The 21513-nt window shown below is 42.0% G+C and overlaps 1 protein-coding gene across 5 annotated transcripts in view; it reads left to right on the top strand.

The window, feature by feature from the left end:
- Positions 1-21513, top strand: part of LOC309702205 (protein NLRC3-like) — a 257026-nt gene that overhangs the window by 219667 nt on the left and 15846 nt on the right. The window contains exons 1-5 of one of the 5 annotated variants that reach the window (XM_082526717.1): positions 10830-10920; positions 13545-13676; positions 16686-16811; positions 16896-16997; positions 19349-19427. In XM_082526717.1, coding sequence (XP_082382843.1) covers positions 16723-16811; positions 16896-16997; positions 19349-19427 — 270 coding nt within the window. In that variant the 5' untranslated portion in view covers positions 10830-10920; positions 13545-13676; positions 16686-16722. Of the gene's footprint in view, positions 1-10829; positions 10921-13535; positions 13677-16685; positions 16812-16895; positions 16998-19348; positions 19428-20762; positions 20853-21513 lie in introns of those variants that run through there. The other 4 variants (XM_082526718.1, XM_082526716.1, XM_082526719.1 and 1 more) reach the window with 4 other exon arrangements.

Below are 21513 nucleotides of genomic sequence, written 5' to 3'. Positions count from 1 at the left end.
TTTACTTAAAAATGGTGAGTTGGATACAGGTCTGTAGTTATTAAAATCATTACAATCCAAATTGCTCTTCTTCAGAAGGGGCCTCACCACCGCCGTTTTAAAGGCAGCAGGGAAGACACCCAACTGAAGAGAGCAATTCATCATGCATAAAAGCTCAGCCTCAAAAAATCCATAAAGTGTTTTAAAGAGTGAAGAAGGGATTGGATCTAAAAGACATGTGGTGGGTCTCACTGTGGAGAAAACTTTCTGCAGGTTCTCAGCATTAACCAGGACAAAGCTGTCCAGTGTCTCCTCAGGTACAATCGAGCCCTCAGATGTGTTTAAAATCATATCACGATTAGATAAAATATCAGATCTGATGGCGCTGATCTTTCCCCTGAAGTGGTCTGCAAACTGCTCACAGAGCGAGTCTGTGGGGGTTCTTTGGGAGCTGTTAAAATCAGGGTTAAATAAATGATCTATGGTGGAAAAGAGGACCTTGGGATTATTTTTGTTATTACTGATTATTTTGGCAAAGTATGAATTTCTTGACTTCCTTAATGTATTATTGTACATTTTAAGTTGCTCTCAAAATATTTGATGGTTGATAGTGTTTTTATTTTTCCTCCACCTCCTTTCTGCTGCCCTGCAATTTCTTTTGAGTTTTTTGACTTCTTCGTTTCTCCAGGGTGATGCATGTTTTACGTTAATCTTTTTGGTGGTGAGTGGAGCAACGGAGTCAAGGCTTTTCTTCAGTTTGCTGTTAAAATAACTAAAAATCAAATCGCAGGATGCAGGTAAAATCACAGGGGGGCATTCGTCTAAAACCCTGGTAAAATTTGCAGCCACTTCAGAGGTTAGAGAGCGCCTCCTCACAGTTCGCACTGAGGTCTTCCGCTGAATAAAACCGGTGATGTTAAAAAACACACAGTAGTGGTCAGAGACAGCCAAGTCAACAACAGAGGACACGCTGGTGGACAGCCCATGGGTGATGACCAGGTCCAGAGTGTGTCCTCTGTTGTGAGTCGACTGCGTGACGTGCTGGTAAAATCCAAACAGTGAAGAATGTTTAAGAATTCTTTTGCTGCAGGGTCAGAAGGATTATCTATGTGCAGGTTAAAATCACCGGTTAAAATTATCATGTTATATTTTGAGTGTATGTTTGTTAAAAATTCAGAGAATTCCTTGATAAAAGCAGCGCTGTCTTTAGTGGTCTATAAACTGTGACAGATAAAACTGGAGGGCTGCTGAAAACAATAGCATGGAATTCAAAAGTGGTAAAATGATCAAATAAAATTTGTTTGGAGGTGAGTGTGTTGTTGGTTAAAGATGCAGTCCCACCACCTCTCTCACCACTTCTAATAGAAAAAGAGAAATTAAAATTTGGTGGGGAGGCCTCAGTGAGAACAACTGGTGCATCCGAACCCAGCCATGTTTCAGTTAAAAATAAACAGTCAAGTTTATTATCTAAAATTAAATCATTAATAATAAAAGACTTGTGCGACAGAGAGCGGACATTTAAAAGTGCCATACTGATTGAGACTGGTGGATTTTTAACAATAGAGTTGAATGGATGTTGATATTTTTGAAGAGGCCGGAGGTTATTAATGTTTTTGGAGTTACTGGATTTATGATAATTCTGTTGCTCTGTTTGTGATTATGACGGGTATTGTGTTGACTGTGGGAGAGAAAGGTCCGAGTCCAGAGTTTTGTGTATTACTGTTAAAAGTGGAACAAATATAGGAGCTGGGACCAAGGGGACATCAGTCAGTAGCAGACGGATCAGCAGGTAATGTCAGTTTGGGGTAGTGACAGGGCGGTGTGCGGCAGTGCTGTACGCCAAATGCCAAATTGGCGGACAGCAAACGGCGTCCCCAGGCGTTGAGGTGGAGCCCGTCTGCCCCAAAAAGATGCCTCCTCTCCCAGAAGGCATCAAAGTTGTTAATAAAACCCAAGCCGTGGGAGACACAGGCGGAGGAAAGCCAGGTGTTAAGGCTGAGCAGCCGGCTGAAACGGCCTATCCCTCTGCCACAGGTGGGGGTGGGCCCAGAGATAAAAGCACTCACCTGCAACTGACCAAGGAGGCTGAAGAGTTGGAGGAAGTCCAACTTCAGCAGCTCAGATTGCTGTTTGGGGATGTCATTGGTGCCGATGTGGATGATGAGCCGGTTAACCTGTGGGTGGGATGCCAGAATGTTGGGAATTCTGTCCACTATGTCAACAACAGTGGCTCCCGGGAACGACAGCGTGAGCGCCCCCCTCATCCGCACGTTCCTGATGATGGAATCCCCGAGGACCAGCGTGGAGAGAGGAGGTGCCACCGGGGGCTGTTGGCCATCTGAGACGCCCGCGCCGCGACACCGGAGGTGTTCAGATGGAGATGCGCCAGCCGGACTGCGTGAGTGACTCCCAGGTTTAGCTCTGACTCTACGCTCTGCTGAATCCTTTGAACCTGCTGATCAGTAAAGCTCTACGTGCTGCAGCAGATTGACCTCATCTGTGTTCACAGGTGTGGACCTCAGCGCTGAGGTGCAGGAGACTTTCATTCAGTTCTCCCTGCAAACAGCATCCAGCCTGGAAATACTGTCATCTTTCCCACAAATGGTGCTCTTATCTCAGAGAAGAAGTCTGATGTAAATAACTGCAATCAACAGTGATGTTCTGCACAGATCACTTTTCCATTTTGCTCTCTAGATGAGTCCCAGCTGCCTGACCTTGTGTCCAGGTGATCGTCTCACTGAGGAGCTTTTGTTCTGAAAATCTCACGTCCATCACCTGTTTCCTTTTTACTATCTCTGCTCTTTCTTTATTCACAATGCTCATAATATCACACAATTATATTCATCACCTGCATGTTTTTATCCAGCTGCTGTTAGAACCAAACAAATAAAAAGGATGAAAAGCCTGAAATCCTTTGATTTATTACATTTGAAACAAATATGAGAGCATCCCTAACAGCACAGCTGAGACCTTTGTTTTAATCAAGCCTTTGTATCGACACACTTGTAAAGATTCATATACAAAACATAATAGAATAAATCAATATAAAATACACATAATCACAAAAATGCAGCCATGTTGTGAGTTTGCATGTAAAACATGCATGTTTCCCTTTGTACAGGCAGATTTACAGCAGACAAAGCAACACGCTGATCGACTTTGACCGCTGCAAAAACAAAATACCCACCAAGTCTGAAGTCGATCAGAGGAACTGTTGACAGACTGACAGACATACAGATGCTTGATTCATTAGTGCGATTAAATGTTCTTCTTTAGCAGCATCACTTCATGTGTTTGTGTTCCAGGAATAAAGGTCTGTTTAAACTGGACGTCTCCTCAGCATCACTCGTGCTGTCGTGGTTTCAAAGCTGTGCAGAAAGAATCTGAGGGATGATACAGAGGTGACCAAAGTTACAAACATCCAGCTGTGCTGCAAATGTTTGCAGAGCTCCAAACTCTTTGGCTTTCTGCAGAGCAAGTATGGAAGAAGCACCTGAGCTAACTTCAGTTTAGACGATATGAGGAAAAATGCTGCTTCCCAAAGTTTCCTACAAGTGTCCAGTTTATATTTAGAGAAGCGAAGGCTCTTTATCCTGACAACTACTCCCTGGTGGATCCCTGTCCTGTGACAGCAGCAAAGACTGTGTATCAGTGTCATCAAAGCCACTTCAATAACCAGTGTTTAAAGCTCTCTAGCAGATGGACTTCAGTGGCAGCAGCCTCTGTCTGCTGTGTACAGAAGGTTCTCTGATGAAGCACACAGCAGATGCTGCACTACAACAGCAGCAGCAGCTCAGCTTCAGTTTGGTTCGACGCCCTTTTTGACCTGTGAAACAGCAGAAAATGAAACATTTCAACACCCGTTTGTTAGCGTGAGCTATTCTGCTGTTTTTCATCATTTCACAGGTGAAATAAAATCACATTTACTTCCTGTAGGAGTGATCGTGTCCAGCCTGACTGAGACCATGTGCTCCATCCTGCACAGGTAATAAACCTCTGACATGAAGGGCTGTCAAGTAGTTTTAGACAAATGGGGGTAAAAGAGACGTTAAAAGCTTAAAGAGAAACTACATTTTCTAAGAACTGTCTGACGTTCACCTCTCACACAGTGGATACGATTCTGCCGCTGCAGGAATAATCTTTGTGCTTATGAAACTGTCCATGTGTTTGCAGAAAATGTCACATGTTCAAAGCCATCCCAGCACCTGGGGTTTGTATAAGTGCAGCTGTTGGTGGGGAGATAGTCTCACTCTTCTATATAAAGAGTCAGCAGGCAGCAGATCTTCATCTGTGATCTCCTCCATCATCACGTCTTCACTCTTCAGCAGCTATGGCTTCACTTCGTGCCCTTGTGGGAGTGGTGCTGTGCTCCTCATGGTTTCTGCTTCTGCCTCAGGCCGACTTTGATTTACAGAGTCATCCATAATATTTTTTATTTTTTATTTTACTGCCCATCTATTTTCATACAAATGTCTCCATCTTATGGAAAAGGGGTGGAGCTTATCCAACGAGGACAGGCAGGGCCCCCCCAGACAGTTTAGCAGTCTATACAGGAGGCTGACCTTTGCAACATGTACTTCTATAATGACTTCACCATTTAGGTTATTTGGTTATGTTTCACCCTGGATTTTGTGTGATAATATTTATTTTGTCCACTGATTTAAAAACAACAAACTATATGAATATAAAACAGAGTGAACAACAAAACATCAGCTTTGGAAACTTTGATGTAAAATTCTGCAGTTGTTTTCTCAGATATGGCATAAATCAAACTAACATACATCAGTGTGTTATTAATGTGCACACACACACACACACACACACACACACACACACACACACACACACACACACACACACACACACACACGTGTTACAATAAACAGCTCTTATGCTTCTGTATGATTCTCAGTGCTTTCCATTTGCGTGTCCACAGGTTGCTGTAAGTGGTGCTTGACTGCAGTTTGCTCTCATTTCAAGTGGTTTGCTGTCACAAAGCCAACAGGAAGTCCGGCCATGGTTGAGCCAACTGAAGATGGGTTGAAGGTGGCGTCCTCGTTTCCTCTGTGAGCGCGAGAGGACAGACAAAGCAAACACCGTTTGGACAGCATTAAAATATTTACACTGATGATTAATGTTGTGTCTTTGCACCTGTAGCGATACATGTTGGAAAATGGAGACTTTAGCCACCAAGACTGACGTGCCTGGAAACTTCCCTGTGAGTACGCCCACAAAGACAGGAAACAGTTTAGCCACCGCGGTTAATCCTCCATCATCATCATCCAGTATTTTTCACATCTTTTCTTCTGCTGTTTCCCTTGTTGTCAGTCACGGGGTTTGTGACTGAAATGCGTGTGGTCGATGGGAAGCCTGACGAGTACGGCCTGAATCATTCCATCAACACCGGACGGAGTGAAACCTTTGTTGAAAACAGATTATATGGTAACGTTGCATTTAGCTTCAGTAAACTGTGAAGTTACAGCAGCAGATTTACATCACGTGGCTTCACAGGAAGTAGTCTGGACCTCAGCGCTGAGGTTCAAGCAGCTCTGCTTGCAGACGGCATCCTTCCTGAAAATGTTCTTCATCTTCCTAAAACCAGAACTTTTACATTGGTGCTGAAGTTCTATATAAAAACAGCCTGAAATACAAAGTGATGTTGTGCACTGATTACCTCACACTTTCCATGTTTCCTTCTACAGAGGAGTGTCCGCCTGAGTGTTTTGTCTGATCTGTTGTTGATCGTCTCATTGACACTGCATGCAGATCTGACACCAGGGCTGGACTGGGACAAAAAATGGTCCCGGGCATTTTGACTGGAGACCGGCCCCCCAGGTATTAAAGGAAAAACCATGAAGCCTTTGAATGAAAACAAACGCTGTTGTCACAGTGATGGACGCTGTCTTGTTGGTATACATGCATCAGTCTAATAAACTTAAACCTGCACCATCCTCCCTGTCCTGGTATTCTAAACAGGAAGTAGACTGTTGGTCGAGTTAACCTCCTGAACATCTACAACACACGGTGGAAACCTGACATTAAGACAGAGACTAGAGGTGAGACATGATCATTGCTGATTACTGATGACAGATTTAGATATGTTTTCATAAACCTTTCATTTGCCACATCAATAAACAGCACGGCAGGGCAAAATATGTTTTCTAACATGGCAACCTTTAAAAAGTGAAAGGAGACAGAAAGACAGCTGAGAAAGAATCAAACGGACTTTTTGATGCATTTTACACACAGTACTGGTGCAGAATCTAGAAAATGTGGGAAACACTGGCATCATATGCAGTACTTACTTCTGAAGAAATTATGATGGGACCCTAAAAAATGACTATGTACAATAATGGATTTCTATACATTTTACATCAGATGGAAACGTTTGTTGTAAGATTCAGATAATTATTTATTAAAAGTGAGACATTTTAAATGAGAATAAGAAAGAAAAGTATTTCTTTGTGCCCCCCTCTCCCTGTTAATGCCCTACCTGCCCCCCTGGCAACACTTTGCTAGACCCGCCCCTGCACAGTTACCAGCTGTCAGCTACACAAAAAGGATCCTGGTGTTATTTGTCTCTCAGAAACAGTTCATAACTTCAACTCATTTTTGTTTTGTCATGTTTTGTTCTTTACATTGTCTTTCTTCTATATAATTGTTAAACATTTAATAAATATGTCTACAAAAAGATTTTAAAAATCAGACATTTCACACAGACACCCAAATGATTTCTGACTGATGAAGGGGGCTGAAGGTGCCCTGCTCTTGCCCAGCTTCTGCTGCTCTCTCCCTGCTCACTGTCAGCAGCTGGCAGCCTCGGTCCTGCCTGAGACTCTTCATCTATCAGTGCCAAAGAATATGGGAAATAGCAACGCACAACATGCACATTACAAAACAAGCACATGAATCAGCATTACATTCATTAGTGAAGTGCTGACGTTCGTTCCTAAACTTTGGGCCTTAATTAACATCACTGTGAACTAATGTTTGCTTTGCTTCTTAACCAGTGAAGCAGCGAGGGGCTTTCTGAGGTTCCTGCTCGTAAATGCCCAAAATGAGTCGAGTATTTCTCTGCAACTACAAACTCTGCTTTCATCAGAGGTGTAAATATTACAGCACTGTGTCAGAGTCACTGAGGCTGGAACACAGAAAAAGGAAGTAGATGTATTTATTTTTAGACTTTATTGCCTGGAACCACTTTAAAAATATGCTTTGGGTCACAATTAACTGCAGAAACCAGGAATCCACATATGAACATTATCTGTGCAGAGATTTATGCTTCTGAAGGTAAACAGTGAAAACTTGCAGCACTAAATGCACAGATAGCCAGGCGTTTCACATTTTGGGACCATCTGCCAGTTTTCATTTCTTAGGTATTGAAGAGCAGAAATGATTGAATTTTATTTACATGCTTAAAAATGTTTGCTTTTGAATATTATTTGAAGAATTACCCACACACTCAGGCACTGTGGGCCTGTTTCCCTTTGCACAACCGAGTGTTGGAAACGGGCCTTTTCTCTTTAAACTCTGAGGGGCTGTAACTTTGGCTTCTATTGGCAGATTTGCATGATTGACCCTCTTTTTAAAATAGTTTTAGCCAAGAGAATCAAGCTAACATCACTGTTTTTACGTCAGCTCACGTCACACGAGCTGTTTCAAGAAAAGTCCTCCTGTCACACAGCAATGCCTACATCAATCACACCACTCTGCTTAAATAATAATAATAATGTTTAGTGAAGCAGGTGAAGCAAAGGGCTGCTTTTAATAGGCTGGGAGACCCAGGTGTGCTGCTTTAGCTGCTGAGCCTCTCATGCTAGCCTCCATCTATAAGCTGGGATCACAGGAGCACTGCAGTCCTGACTAGATCAAGGATTGTTATTCATGCAGGTGACAAAAGTTTACATTCACAGAGTCATAGGATTGAGCCTGGTTTGAAAAGCAGCTGTTTAATGCAGCTGCTTAGAGTTCACACACAGTAGAAGAATCAGACTTGAGTCACATTTCAAACACTGGAAAAATACTCAGCAAGTAACAATGAAAACAGCACAGACTCAGTATATCCTGTTCAGTCCTGTGTTTGATATGAATGTGCTGTTCAGAGAGGATCTCATGTCCTCTTTTACAAAGCCTTTGTTTCATGATGTTTGTGTATAAATGAATGTAGGTGTGTTTCTAAGTGTGAAGGAGCCCTGGGAGAAAAGACTGAAGCTTGTGCCAAAGAACAAACAGGAAAGAAAGATCAGCATTAATGAAGACGAGCACAGAAGGAGCCCAAGCACGTGTTGCTTTTTCAGATTTCTCTAAAAGTGTGTGTTCATTTGTTCCATCCTTCACAACAAACAACAGCTGACAGACACACATGCACTCTGTGTCACTTCACAGGGGCTGATGAAAGTGGACACAGTAAAGGGAGAGCTGGACCTGCTCTACACATCCTGCACTCTGTTAACAGACTTTATTCTGCAGCATCAACAGATAAAAATATATGAAGATATAGAAACGTTTAACATTGTGACTGTTCACATTAGTGAAGCTGTTACTTTGCTGCCAGGTGGGAAAAGAAGCCTAAAGCTGAGTCTGATTAAACATCTGCTGCACCAGAGAGTTTCATGGCCCTGCTTTATCCTGTGCTTGCTGACCACCTCGTCCTGAAACCTCTTCATCATCCTCACAGTTGTGTGAAGAAAGAGGGAAGCAGGTGGAAACCATCTGTGCTGCTGTGTTCACTTGTGTGTGTGCGTCTATGGTCATATCTAATGTGTACCTACAGACAAACACAAACACCTGGCATTGCACAAGAGTCTCTATGGAGCAACCTGCAGATGTCAGAGATGTGATTAGAGGGTAAAGTGGACTAGTGAGAGCATCTATGTTGTTGTTGTCTGCTGGGGGACAGCATCAGCTCCAGAGATGCATCAGGATCAGCAAACTAATCTGCAAGGCTGCAAGTGTCACGGAAGGAGTTTGAGTCAGTGAGGGACTCAAACTCACACAGCTGGTCAAGAAGGCTCAGCAGCTGCTGTATTTCCTGAGGAGGCTGAGGAAATTTGGTATGTTGGCCAAGATCCTCAGCAGGTTCTACAGCTGCACTGTGGAGAGCAGCCTGACAGCTGCATCACTGCATGGTACGGCAGCACTACTGCAAACCGCAAACGCCTGCAGAGAGTGATAACAACTGTGGAGAAGATCATCAGGACCCCGCTGCCCTCTCTGCAGAGCAGCTACCATCACAGAGTCCAGAGGAGAGACACACCTCTGCCCTCGAGACGAAGGTTCAGAAGTGTGAAATCTAGAACATCCAGACTCAACAACTCCATCTTCCCCACTGCTATCAGACTCCTGAACAGCTGACCGACCTCAAACTGCAGTTTGCACATCAGGTCACTTTGCACACTAAGTTCATTTTGCACATTAAACTCCATGTACATCCATGTACATCGACATCTGCAGACCACACGTGTCTTCAGTTACTTATTTGTACTTATTTGCAGTTATTTATCTTTTTATTTTATTTTTTTAAGTTATTTTTTATCCTTATTTTATCTTTTTATTTATTCTTATCTTGTTCTTTTAACCATTATCTAACTTGGCATTGTGCACGGTGTGTTTAGATTCAGTTTAAATTCAGGGACACGGAGCCCCTGTTGATCCTCTACCTAATCACACGAGCCACGGTGTGAGAACGGGTGTGGGTCACAATCAGCCAAGGTTTTGGGTGAACCCATTGTGAGATCTAGCCCCACCCCATCATGTGATTTCCTGTGATCAAATGTCCCAGGATGTGAGTGGGTGTTAAGACGTCCATGTCCCTCTTCAAGCAACTTAAAGAAGTCCAGACGCTTTTCTTTCCAAGCTCCTTCAACAACATCATTCATAGAACAACTTCCAGCTTCTTTTGCTCGGCTACAGTTTGGATGGATTTGCAGATGCAACAAGACTAAAATGGTTAGGGTCAGGAGGTCAAAGGTCAGAGCTCCTGTGGGTCTGAGGGCGGCCTCACGCTGGAGAAGGATGAAGGAGTCTGACCTGAGCCAGTGTTTGACATGAACACATCAGCACTGCTGTCAGTGAGCCTAACGACAGCCGTTAGCATCATTTCAGTGTTTCAGTCATAAAAACACTTCCTGTCACTGTGGTGGTTACAGTGACATCATGCAGTTTGTGCTTTGACCTCCAGAGGGCGACAAATCAGCACAGACAGAGAGCTCCATTCAAACTTTGCTGCCATCAGGAATAATTCTTCAAATATAATCATCAGTGTTTGAGCAGTTATGATATCAGGGACAATCTAGACATGTGTGACAATACTGAACATGTCACATGACACACCTCAAACATCATGTGATCCACTCTCAGTCTGCACTTTCATTCATGACTTCAACAGGTTGAAACGAGCTTTGAAGAAACATTCAGTGAAATAAATCTTTCATGGATTCATGTGAGCAGCAGATGAACTTTGTACCAACAACATCTTCAATAACAGAGTCTGAATGAAGCTCAGGTGTTGATGCTGCTCACTGATTGGACGCTTGCTTTCAGCTCTGCTCTCAGTCTTTACTGCACAGGTGAAGGTAGAAAGTGTGACTGGATCTATAGACTGGAAACAGAGAAACATGCTGAACATTTGAAGCTTTGCAGCAGAAATGTTCATGTTACAAATACAGCAGAGCTGATCTGGGATCAGTGTGTTCACACCTGCAGCTACAACAAGGTTTCATGTCTCCACACGTCAGCATGTGAACTTTACTCTGACTCAGTCTGAGCAGTCAGACGGCATATTTTTAAAGTTAACACATCAGCACACACAGAGCTGAGCCCCTCCCACCTGTGCTGAGTTTCAGGTGGAGTCCCGCCTCCTTCCAGGAAGCAGCTCACCTGTGTGTCCGTGTTTAGTGTCCAGGTGTGGAGTGGAGCTTGTTGTTGGTGTGTGAAGAAACTGTAAGTTTGCTTTGTTTCCTCCTTTAACAGTTTGTCTTTAGGAACTTTACTGTTTGTTCAGCTCGTGTTTGATTTCTTCACACAACAAACTGTCTGTTTGTATTTCCGGTCTCTCCATTAAAGTCAGTGTGTAATATTTTCCAACAAGGCCGAGTGTCTCCGCCATTTTCTGAGCTTTTGTGATCAGAGTCCGGGAATCAGACTAAACACACTGAATGTGGCCTGAGCTCAACCGGAGAGCCGCTGAGCTCCAGATGTTTTTATTTACACGCACAGCAGGAGACAGAGAGCGCACTTTGTAAATGAATACTTTGTATAGATGTGTGTTAGATACAGGTTCAACATGTCGGTCTTAAAAATACTGCGTCACAAACTGTTGGCTCGTCTCCAACAGGAAGAAGTGTTACAAAACACACGAAACTGAAACTCAACTTAGAACTACAGCTAGATCTGAAAAAAGTTAAAGTAGAAATAAAAACACAAACTAAAACTAAATTATTGAGAATGATCAATGAAATGATTTTGGAAAACTGATTAACATTTTACAGGAAATGGCGTGTTAGTGTTGTTAGTTTGGCTAAAAAAAAAAGACTGAGTCACTGCTTTCAAAAAGTTCCGTTTTTATCATAAAATCTACATTAATCTACGTCAGTCCAGCCTCTGACCCCGTAAATATATAATAAATAAAAAATCAAATATAAACTGAAACAAGCAAACTCACCGTGGAAACTAACTGAAACTAAACAGAATTAAAAACACAAAGTGAAAAAGAAATGCAAATAAAAACTAATTAAAAATTACAAAACTACAACAACCTTGCTGTCTGTGGATATGTTTTGGGTGGAGGTTTCAGCCACCACAGATGTCTGCCTTCATTTGTCTGTAAGTCAGTGAGATCATTTAAAGATGGTTACATATCTGCCACAGTGTTAATTTAAAGTTCTCACCCTTTGTGTTCAGAGGCAGCAGGTGGAGGGACAGCAGAGGACTTTGTTTTTTAAAACAAATTTGATTCAGCAGGTCGGCCTCTGTTAAAAATATCACGAACTGTCCGCTCAGACTGTTCACACTGAAACAAAGATGGAGGATAAAACATGTTTTACATTTCTCAGACTGAACAAACGTTACTGTATTAAGTTTAAAACACTGTTAATAAATCGGAACATTTAAAGATGCTTCAGTCACGGTTTTTATATTAATCGTAAGTCAGATGTTGAGCTTTGATGTGAAAAAAGTTTTTCTTTTTTCCTGGTGAGGAAAAAAGTTTGAAAGAAATCAGTTTTAAGTTTTATATACATATTTGATTTGTACGGGACTCATATTTTAATACTAAAGTAAACCTTTTGTCTTCTGTCTGTACAAAATACCAGATATTAAAGTGCAGATGTTACAGATGTTTATATCTATATTTTATTATGAAACAGAACAAATGAACAGTTTAGCACAAACAAACGTTAACATGTAGATATTGTACAAGACTGCAGTGAATATGAACTCAAACTTTGACTTTTAGAAGATTAAACTTTATAGTGACGTGTAGGAGAGGAACAGATGAACACGAACTTTGATATTTGAATACAAACGAGTGATTCTGAGCATTTTTTTCTCACCTCATCATCTTATAATATATTTGCTTATTCTTCATAAACAGTAAAAAAATCAGATCAGTGGATCTATTTTACCGTTTTAATGGCAGAATGGACAGAAGTTTCATATCTCTGTGTTTATTTTTGAGGGGATCACTGTATATCAGTACTGTTATAGTTTAATATTATTTCTGTTCAACTGCTTGAGCAAAAAAGCTTAAAGTGTGAAACCAGGAGTTTCCATAGTGAGTTAAAAATATTTGCACAGCAGCTCCGAGAACTTTTATCAATATTTCTTTGAATCCTCTAAATTTCATTCATAGGTGTTGGACTGTTCATAGGTCTCAATAAAGTTTGTTTCAAAAGAAAAAGACTGACACAGACACGTCATCCGTCTGTGTTCATGTCACATGAAACTTAGTGGAAAATTCCTTCTTATGCTGCATTCAGGAGCACCAGTAAAACCTCGGTTCTCCAGAGATTAGAAACGCTTTGGGTCACGTGAATGGCGGCCATGAAAACGACATTCTTGTATCAGAACCAAGAAATGTTGATTTCTCAGGGAACATTACTGATAATTAAGAATTTAGAGAAAGACATATTTATTTTAATAAAAGCTGAACCTGCTCAGTGGACAAACAGAAATGTGTTACGGCCCTAGCAGGGCCTCCTCCTGAAGGTGCCTGTGTGGGCGTGTCCTTCAATGGCTTCTGCCTGAGGTGCCAGCTTTCCCTTTTACACAGCTGACTCTCGTCAGTAATCAAAAGTATTTAATCCCAGGGAAAGGTGAGCTCTGGGCCAGAGTGCCATGTGAGTGGTTGCAGCTAGTGAGCTGCTCGCTTTCTTTCTGGCTTACGTTTTACTTTATTGACCAACGCCTGAGTTTTGTTTGTTTTCTTAAATGGTGATAGCGGCTTGTCCGTCTCTTAGTTGAGCTACTTTAATAAAACTCTTTAATTTAACCCCTTTGCCTTCTTGTCTCCTTTTTCTGACCCGGACACTTTTTGTTACTCCCCCCTCACCGCCTAGACCCCTCAGGGGAACGTAACAAATGAGACGAGATTAAATCTGACATCACGAAGTTAAACAGTCAGAAACTCTTCTGAAAATCTGCCTCCTCCCCCCCTGTGCTAAGCTTCAGGTGGAGTCCTGCCTCCTTCCAGGACGGCTGTAAGTTTGCTTTGTTTCCTCCTATAACAGTTTGTCTTTAGGAACTTTAGGGGCTTTTTTTCTCCTCATGAACATGATGTGAGACAGAGGACAGAGCTGCTTGTGTTCTGCTTTTTTGGGTTTCCCTCAATAAGCTGCTCCCTTTATGTTCTCAGTTCTTCTGTATCTAATGTCAGCATGTGAGTCATCTTCAAACACAAGCTGAGCATGTTTTCATGGTAGCATCGGTAGGATTCATGGAAAAAGCACTGATTCAGGTCACTAACCAGGTTCAGGGGGATGACTGGAGTATTTCCCAAACAGAGACATCCTGCGGGGACCTTTGTTCTCTTGTAGACTCTGATATTGTTTCCAATGTTTCCAATAACAAAAGAGAAAATCTGTTTGATTCACTTTTCTTTCTTTCTTTTGTAGATATAGAGATATACCTCTAGGTTAGATTTATTTCTCTGAACCTCCACAGCTGCAGGTGGAGGAGATGGTGTCTCCATCAGCAGATTCAGTGGAAAGGCCGGACTTAAAGGAGGCTTCAAAAGGCTTCCAGACAGGATGAACTGGGCTAAGTGAAAGAGAGGATAGAAAGGATTGTTTTGAACTTTGAATCATATAAAATCATTCCTGTAGTGTATAAATGTATGTATAAAAACATTGTAACATTTGAATGTCACAGCATATCTGAGTGAAGAATAAGTCAGTATCTTTAGCTTGTATAAAACAGCCTCAATTCACCAAAGACATCTTGCTTAACTATAGCTGAGAGCCAATAAGCAGATTTTTAGAGCTCAGATCTAAAAATGTCTAAGAACAGTTGGTTCATAGACTCTTGGTCTGAGGAACAGAATATAACAACACACTACTTAATCTAGTGAGTAACTAAGTAATGTACTGCATTACTTTTAAGAAAAGCAAGAAGAAGAACCCGAACAGAGAAAATCAGCATGTGAACTTTACCCTGACTCAGTCTGAGCAGTCAGACGGCTTTTTTTTTTTTTTTTGGAGTAACACATAAAGGTGTGACACACACACACACTTAAATCCAATCTGAAGTGAGACTCAAAGTTCAGTTTGTACATAAACAGTAAAAGAAACTGCATTTACAGTATTTCACAGAACTGAGTACACTGATTTTCCTGCCTCCATCAGTCTGTGGAGGAGGTGGAGAGGAGCTGCTGCTCTCACTGACACACTGACTGCAGAATGAGCTCAGCTGCTGTTCCACAGTAACTGCTGCGAGGTGGACACATCTGTTTGACCATAACCAGTTACTGTGTCAACAGCTGTTGGAGGTCAGGGGTCTCCAGGATATGCATCCACCTGCACTGCACCATATGCATGCATATCTATGAAGCGCCTTGAGGTGACTTTTGTTGTGATTTGGCGCTATATGAATAAAATTGAATTGAATGTAGTGTAGAACTGAATTAAACATGCTGACGTTTAAAATCCTTCATTACAAATATTGGATCTGCTTCAACAGGAAGTAATTATGACAACAATACAAAGGTTTTTGGGTTTGATATTTAGACTGACTTAATTAGATAATGGTAAATGGCCTGTATTTGTACAGTGCTTTACTAGTCCCAAAGGACCCCAAAGCACTTTACACATCCAGTCATCCACACATTCACACACTGGTGATGGCAGCTACAGTGTAGCCACAGCTGCCCTGGGGCGCACTGACAGAGGAAACATTAGTGATGGTGAGATGAAGCCTCATGATGAACTGAAGCTTCCCATCCAACTGGTCGACTCATGGTTCGAAGCATTGTGATGATTCATTTGCTCTACTGCGCCATCAAGTGGACAATTCAAGTGAAACGGGCTCAATGATTATAATGATGTGATGTGTAAACCGCTAAACCGAATAAATAAATTGTTTTTCATGGTTATTTATCCCGAATATTGTCTCAGTATGTCTGATACAAAAGAGAAAGTGGAAACTATCAGTACACAGTTTTTGGGATGATTGTGTAACTGCGTAATCATTCTTATGTACATCTCAATAATGACACAAACTAGTGTGTGGCACTTCAAGTTGAATGAATAAAGGAATTACTATTGTTCATGACACCAATAACTGAACTCTAAATATTAGTTATATTTAATATTATACTAATTTTATATTATATTAATTTAATTAATATTTGTGTATAATAAATTGGCAGCTTAACACAGGAATGTACATGGAAACAAAAAGGGAGGGAGTTGTGATGTGAATGTGCTTGTATAACAGTGCTCATGACACTAGGGAAAAGTTTTCATTTGTTTTTATTCAAAAATAGCAGCTTTCCCACAGTGCTGGGCTTAAGACGGTTCCTCTTTTTTGAGAGGATTTCTCCTGCTTTTGAAAATATCCTCTCACAGGGCACAGATGAAGCAGGGGTTGCAAGAAAAACCACAGCAAGTTTATACAAGTTTGGATAAAGAAATTTGTGTCCAGTACTCCAGTAGCTATGTACGTAATCCAATTCCACAACACGATGTGATGAGGGAATCAGCTGTGTTTTGCTGCCCATTTTATTTCGAATCTGGCGCGAACCGGTGAACCAGTTCCCGAATCAGTCACGTGATACGGACTGCCCGCGAGGCCTCGAACGTCACTGCATACGTAATCAACGCAAGCCTCGATACGCGCTTCAGAAAAACGCCCCCGCGATTACCCGACGCGCGATTCGAAGCTTCGACACACAGGACACATCACTAGGAAACATTCCACAACGGCAACACAACATCAACACAAGTACAGAAACAAACTGTCACTTCTAATTTTTCTTATTAATAGTGAATCAGTGTGTGTCAGTGAATGCATCGTGTGTGCTTCAGGCTCCATCTAGTGGACTGATAGCAGAGCAGCTGATGGCAGCTTCCTCTGCCTCACACTGCTGTCTGACTGCATCCAGCTGACACTGAGATGAAGCAGGAAAGAAGCAGCTGATATTTGGACAGCACACATGATGAAAGGAGGATTTCAGTTGATGTGCACATGAATGATTTGTGTTTCCTCTGCAGGTAGAAAGTGTGTGTGAGCTGATGTGAATTGAGCAGCATGGATCAGTGTGAGGACAGAGAGGAGGGAGTCCCTCCCTCTAAAAGCACTCTGTGTGGGGAACATGAGAGCCAGACCAAAGCTCAGAGGTGAGATGACCATCTCTAACTGTCCATGACTCTTCTCCATGTCACAGCTCAGCACTCACATCACTGCTCCATCATTATTCACAGGAACCAGCCTGGACCTCCACCCAGCTCTGGGTCCTTACAGAGTGACCGGTCTGCTGGTCGCATCATTGATTTTAAAGTCCAGCCTGTGTCTGCTGCAGAGAGGTGAGCTGTTAGCAACATGAACTCTTTGATTAAACTGCTTGATGTTGTTGGATATAAACTACAAACACGTCGTTCCCTCAGTCCCATTTAAACTGTCTTTTAAAACAAGCCTTTGGTTTCTAAACAACTGAAAACCCACTTCAGCAAACAGGAAGTGATCAGAGCGTCCGTCCACTTCCTGTCAGGCCCTGCAAACATTTCATATTGAAGAAAAGTAGCTGATATCTCACATTTTTACTCCACCACATTCAACCATTTTGACATTTTACAGCATGAAACTCTTGTCACATGACTCCTGTTATGTTATAGAGTCATGTGACCACCAGGGAGGGATTTGTATGGATGAAACACATTCAAATCAATCTGATTCATCAATGGAAACATTTTTGGTGTAAATGCAGCAACACTGAAAACGCTGAAGATAAAAACACAACAGATGAAATATGAACAAATCGAGGCTTTGAATACACGTGTGTGTGTTTGAGACACAGAGATAAATGGATTGTGTGTCTGTCCTATTGCTGCGTGAGGGTTTTATTGTAGATTTTGTGCGTGTACACTTTTGACCACGAAGGTGTTGAAAGGGCGTAAAACAGTTGGAGGCACCAGAGTGAACACTAGTGCTGTCAGTAGATTAAAACATGACTAATTAATGACACAATCTTCTGTCATTAATCCTGATTAATCACAATTACTTGATCAATAGCTGCAGTTACATTTTTCCAACTTTATATTTAAGCCTGTAACAGACGTTTACACCATATAATGAAGTCAATGCAGAATAAACACAAAGAATGTTAAACGCTTCAATTCAAAGAGGCTTTGAATAGTTTTCAGTCTTTAACTCAGCTTCTCTCCTCTAAATACAACTTTGTAACAAACATATATACTAAAAGGTAAGTGTGCACTAATATATAATAATATATAATCTATATTACTGCTGTTAATGAAAATGTTTAATCAGACTCATCACAGGGTTACTGTGGATTCATTTGGATTAATCACCATTAAACATCATTTTTAATGTAAACGAATCAAAGTTCATTTCATGAGCAAACAGACTCGAGAGAAAAGGGCAAATTTACACACTTAACATGTTTATTGAACATGTAAACATTGATTAACCTCCTGAATGAGCCGACCCCCCCAGGGACAGTCCTGCATGCTAATGATGGGCTCTGCTCTGCACCTGCAGGATTCTGTCAGCCACAAACTCCTCAGCTGATCCTGAATCTGAGCCCATCTGTCAAACAATCATTTTCTTCACAGGTCTGTGGAGGTGGCACTGATCCTGCAGCAGTCTAACACTCTCTGTCACTCTTCTTCAAGTCTTTGACACGAGGAACCAAAACTATGTTATTAACAACACTAACAGGTCTGCAGTTTGTCCACTTGGCAGTTGTGTCATCAGTGCTTTGCATTGTTGTGATATTTTAAGCTGGAAGTGCTTCGGTGAAAAGAAAATTCCTTCTGTCACGATGTGCAGAATCCTTCATGTTGGTCGGCTGGTCCGTCTTGTTATTTTTTTAATGCTCAAACTTTCTATCGAGAGGTCAGTGTGTGTTTGTCATCTTCTATATTGAGCTGATTGGTTCAGCTGCCCGTCACTAACAGATGTGCTGCACATCTGCACGTGTGCAAAGGTAACTCTACTCGGACAAACTGCTCGAAGTGCGTTGATAGAAACATTTCAGGGATTTTGAGTCGTTCTGCTCTCCAGATGTGTCGTGTTAAAGGTTTTTATCATGTTAATCATGATTGAATTGAATTGAATTGAATTGAATGAATGCTTTGTTGGCCATATGCAGTTTGCCCCACAGAGGAATAGGACCCCCCGCCCCCCCCGACTTACACATGATGTAACACATGATAACAGATGAACCCCTAACCCTAACCCTACATGTTAATTTTGACAGCACTGGTAAATCCTTTTTAATGTTCTTCTGTCAGATCATTGATTAGACTCGACTCCAAATACGAGACTCAGAAAACTCAAATGAAAACTCAAATCAAAGCCATGAGAAAAGGACTTCTTGTGTTAGAATGAAAACATATGGAAGTGGTCAGGTTTCAAACACTCGATGAATCTGCTGCACAGTTACATTCAGTGACCTTTGGCCTCCTGAGAGCATTAGTTGATGGTTCATCACAGTTTTCTCAAAGTTTCCTCTGAGCTTCTGCAACATCATCACTTCCATCACTGATGAAAGAAAGTTCATAGAAAACAGAAAATATATCTTCACAATCTGAGAGTCTAAAACTTGACAGACTTGATTCAGATGAAGTTATTTGAGCAGAAACTCCTGGAACTTTATCCTGTTTTGATCTGATCCTTCATGGTTCCTCCACAGAGTGGACCAGCAGAACTCAGAGGTTACCAGTGGTCAGTCTGCCCAGCAGCATCAAACACAGCTGGACTCCATATTTATGGTCTGTACATGTACAACAACTACTGTTACATCTGTTCTGTTCACAGTCATCTCCATGCTGCTCTTTGGAGACCAGTGGATTGTCTGTAGGGCTGAGAACAAAGTACAAATACTTCATTTGTTCTGTCCTCACTAAGCGTTGTCCTCGTGAACGTAGACTCAGCTATACAGACAGCTAAACACTCTCCTAATCAAAATCCAGGGAACAGGCCAATGTGTTGAGTTGGATGATTTAATAAGGAAAAAGTGTGAAACTGTTGACAAAACCAGAAATAAACCAATAAAAATGTTGCATCAACATACAGTATAACAAACACATATTCAAAAATATGAACACAATATTTATCTGCTTAGTGAGTGCCCGAATAAAACATCAAATGAAATCACACTCATGATCAAAACGTTAAAGAAACCACATGGCATATGAGCTAGCTTAACCTTACTAGCTTAGGTTATACACGCATTCAAATTAAATTCTAACTACAAACTATATCACGCCTTCACAACAAGAAAGAAAGAAAGTGTGTACATTATTGTACTTTATTGAGCCCCGTGGAGAAATTGCTCTCTGCATTTAACCCATTCACTCAGTGAAGCAGTGGGCAGCCATTGGGCGCCCGGGGAGCAGTGTGTAGGGACGGTACCTTGCTCAGGGGTACCTCAGGGTAGCTGTTAAGGGGAATCGAACCCCCGACCTTCCGATCATGGGGCAACCACTCTACCTACTGAGCTATCCCTGCCCTATAATAATGCACACAAGTTGTCTCAGTGATAACAAACAATATTACTCACAGATGATGCCGTTTATCAACTTGTGAAGGCATGGATGGCAACAGATTAACGGAGGTGAAACTGCCTCTGGCTAGATCTTACAGAGTAAAAAAAAAAAATACACAAAAACAACCACTAGAGGGCAAACTGCTGCAGAACAGAAAATGCCTAATGCCAGCACACTCCCCACCTGACATCCCTAGGATGTCAAACTGCACATCACCTGACAGAGTTTCTCTGCAACAGGAGTATAACCTCAGACACTGGCCTTAAGTAAAGTTTTGGAACACTGTCTCTGAAAACTTTCACCTCGACCTTCCTGACCTTTCCATCGTCACTTGGAAAAGTCCTTGTGATCAGTCCTGTGGGCCAGTCATGTCTCTTCAGTGAATCGTCTTTCATTAGAACAACGTCTCCGTCCATGAGATTAGGTCTCTCCGTTCTCCATTTCTTTCGACCTTGTAGACTACTGAGGTACTCCCTTTTCCACCTCTCCCAGAATGTGTTGGCCATGCTTTGAACCTGATGCCACTGACGTCTGAAGATATTACTATCATCAAAGTTACCAGGAGGAACAGGGAGTACAGCAATCTTCTGAGTTAGCAGCATAGCAGGAGTGAGGATGAGAGATTCGTCTGGATCTGTGGACACTGAAGTAAGTGGTCTGGAATTGACAATTGCAGTTACCTCTGCCATAAATGTTGTCAGGACCTCATGTGTGAGCTGAACAGACCCAAGCTTGAGGAACATTGCGTCAAGGATCCGACGTGTGACACCGATCATCCTCTCCCAGCTTCCCCCCATGTGTGAAGAGTGGGGAGGGTTAAACAGCCATACACAGCCCTGATCAGACAGGTAGTTGGACACTTCCTTGTTGTTACAGCCTTTGGGAGTGATCCCAAGCTCTCGACAGGCTCCAACAAAATTAGTACCACAGTCTGACCTTAGCTGTTTGACAGGCCCTCTAACTGCAAAGAAGCGTCTTAGAGCGTTAATGAAACTGGATGAATCCATTGATTCGATGACCTCGATGTGTATGGCACGCACGCTCATACATGTGAAGATGATTGCCCAACGCTTACTGTTGGCTAGCCCTCCACGTGTCCTCCTTGAGGTGACACACCATGGTCCGAACACATCCAATCCAACAAAGGTGAACGGAGGATCTGTACTCAAGCGATCAGCAGGCAGGTCTGCCATTATCTCCTCCTCCTCTCTCCCACGCAATCTTCGACATGTCACACAGTTGTAGACCAAACTGCTGACAGACCGTCTTCCTCCAACAATCCAGAAACCAGCACTCCTCAAAGCGCCTT

Source organism: Aulonocara stuartgranti, assembly GCF_965226115.1.
Source record: "Aulonocara stuartgranti genome assembly, chromosome: 3".
NCBI classification, from domain to species: Eukaryota; Metazoa; Chordata; class Actinopteri; order Cichliformes; family Cichlidae; genus Aulonocara; species Aulonocara stuartgranti.
Note: the sequence above shows the minus strand (reverse complement) of the source record. Positions and strands in the feature narration are given on the sequence as shown.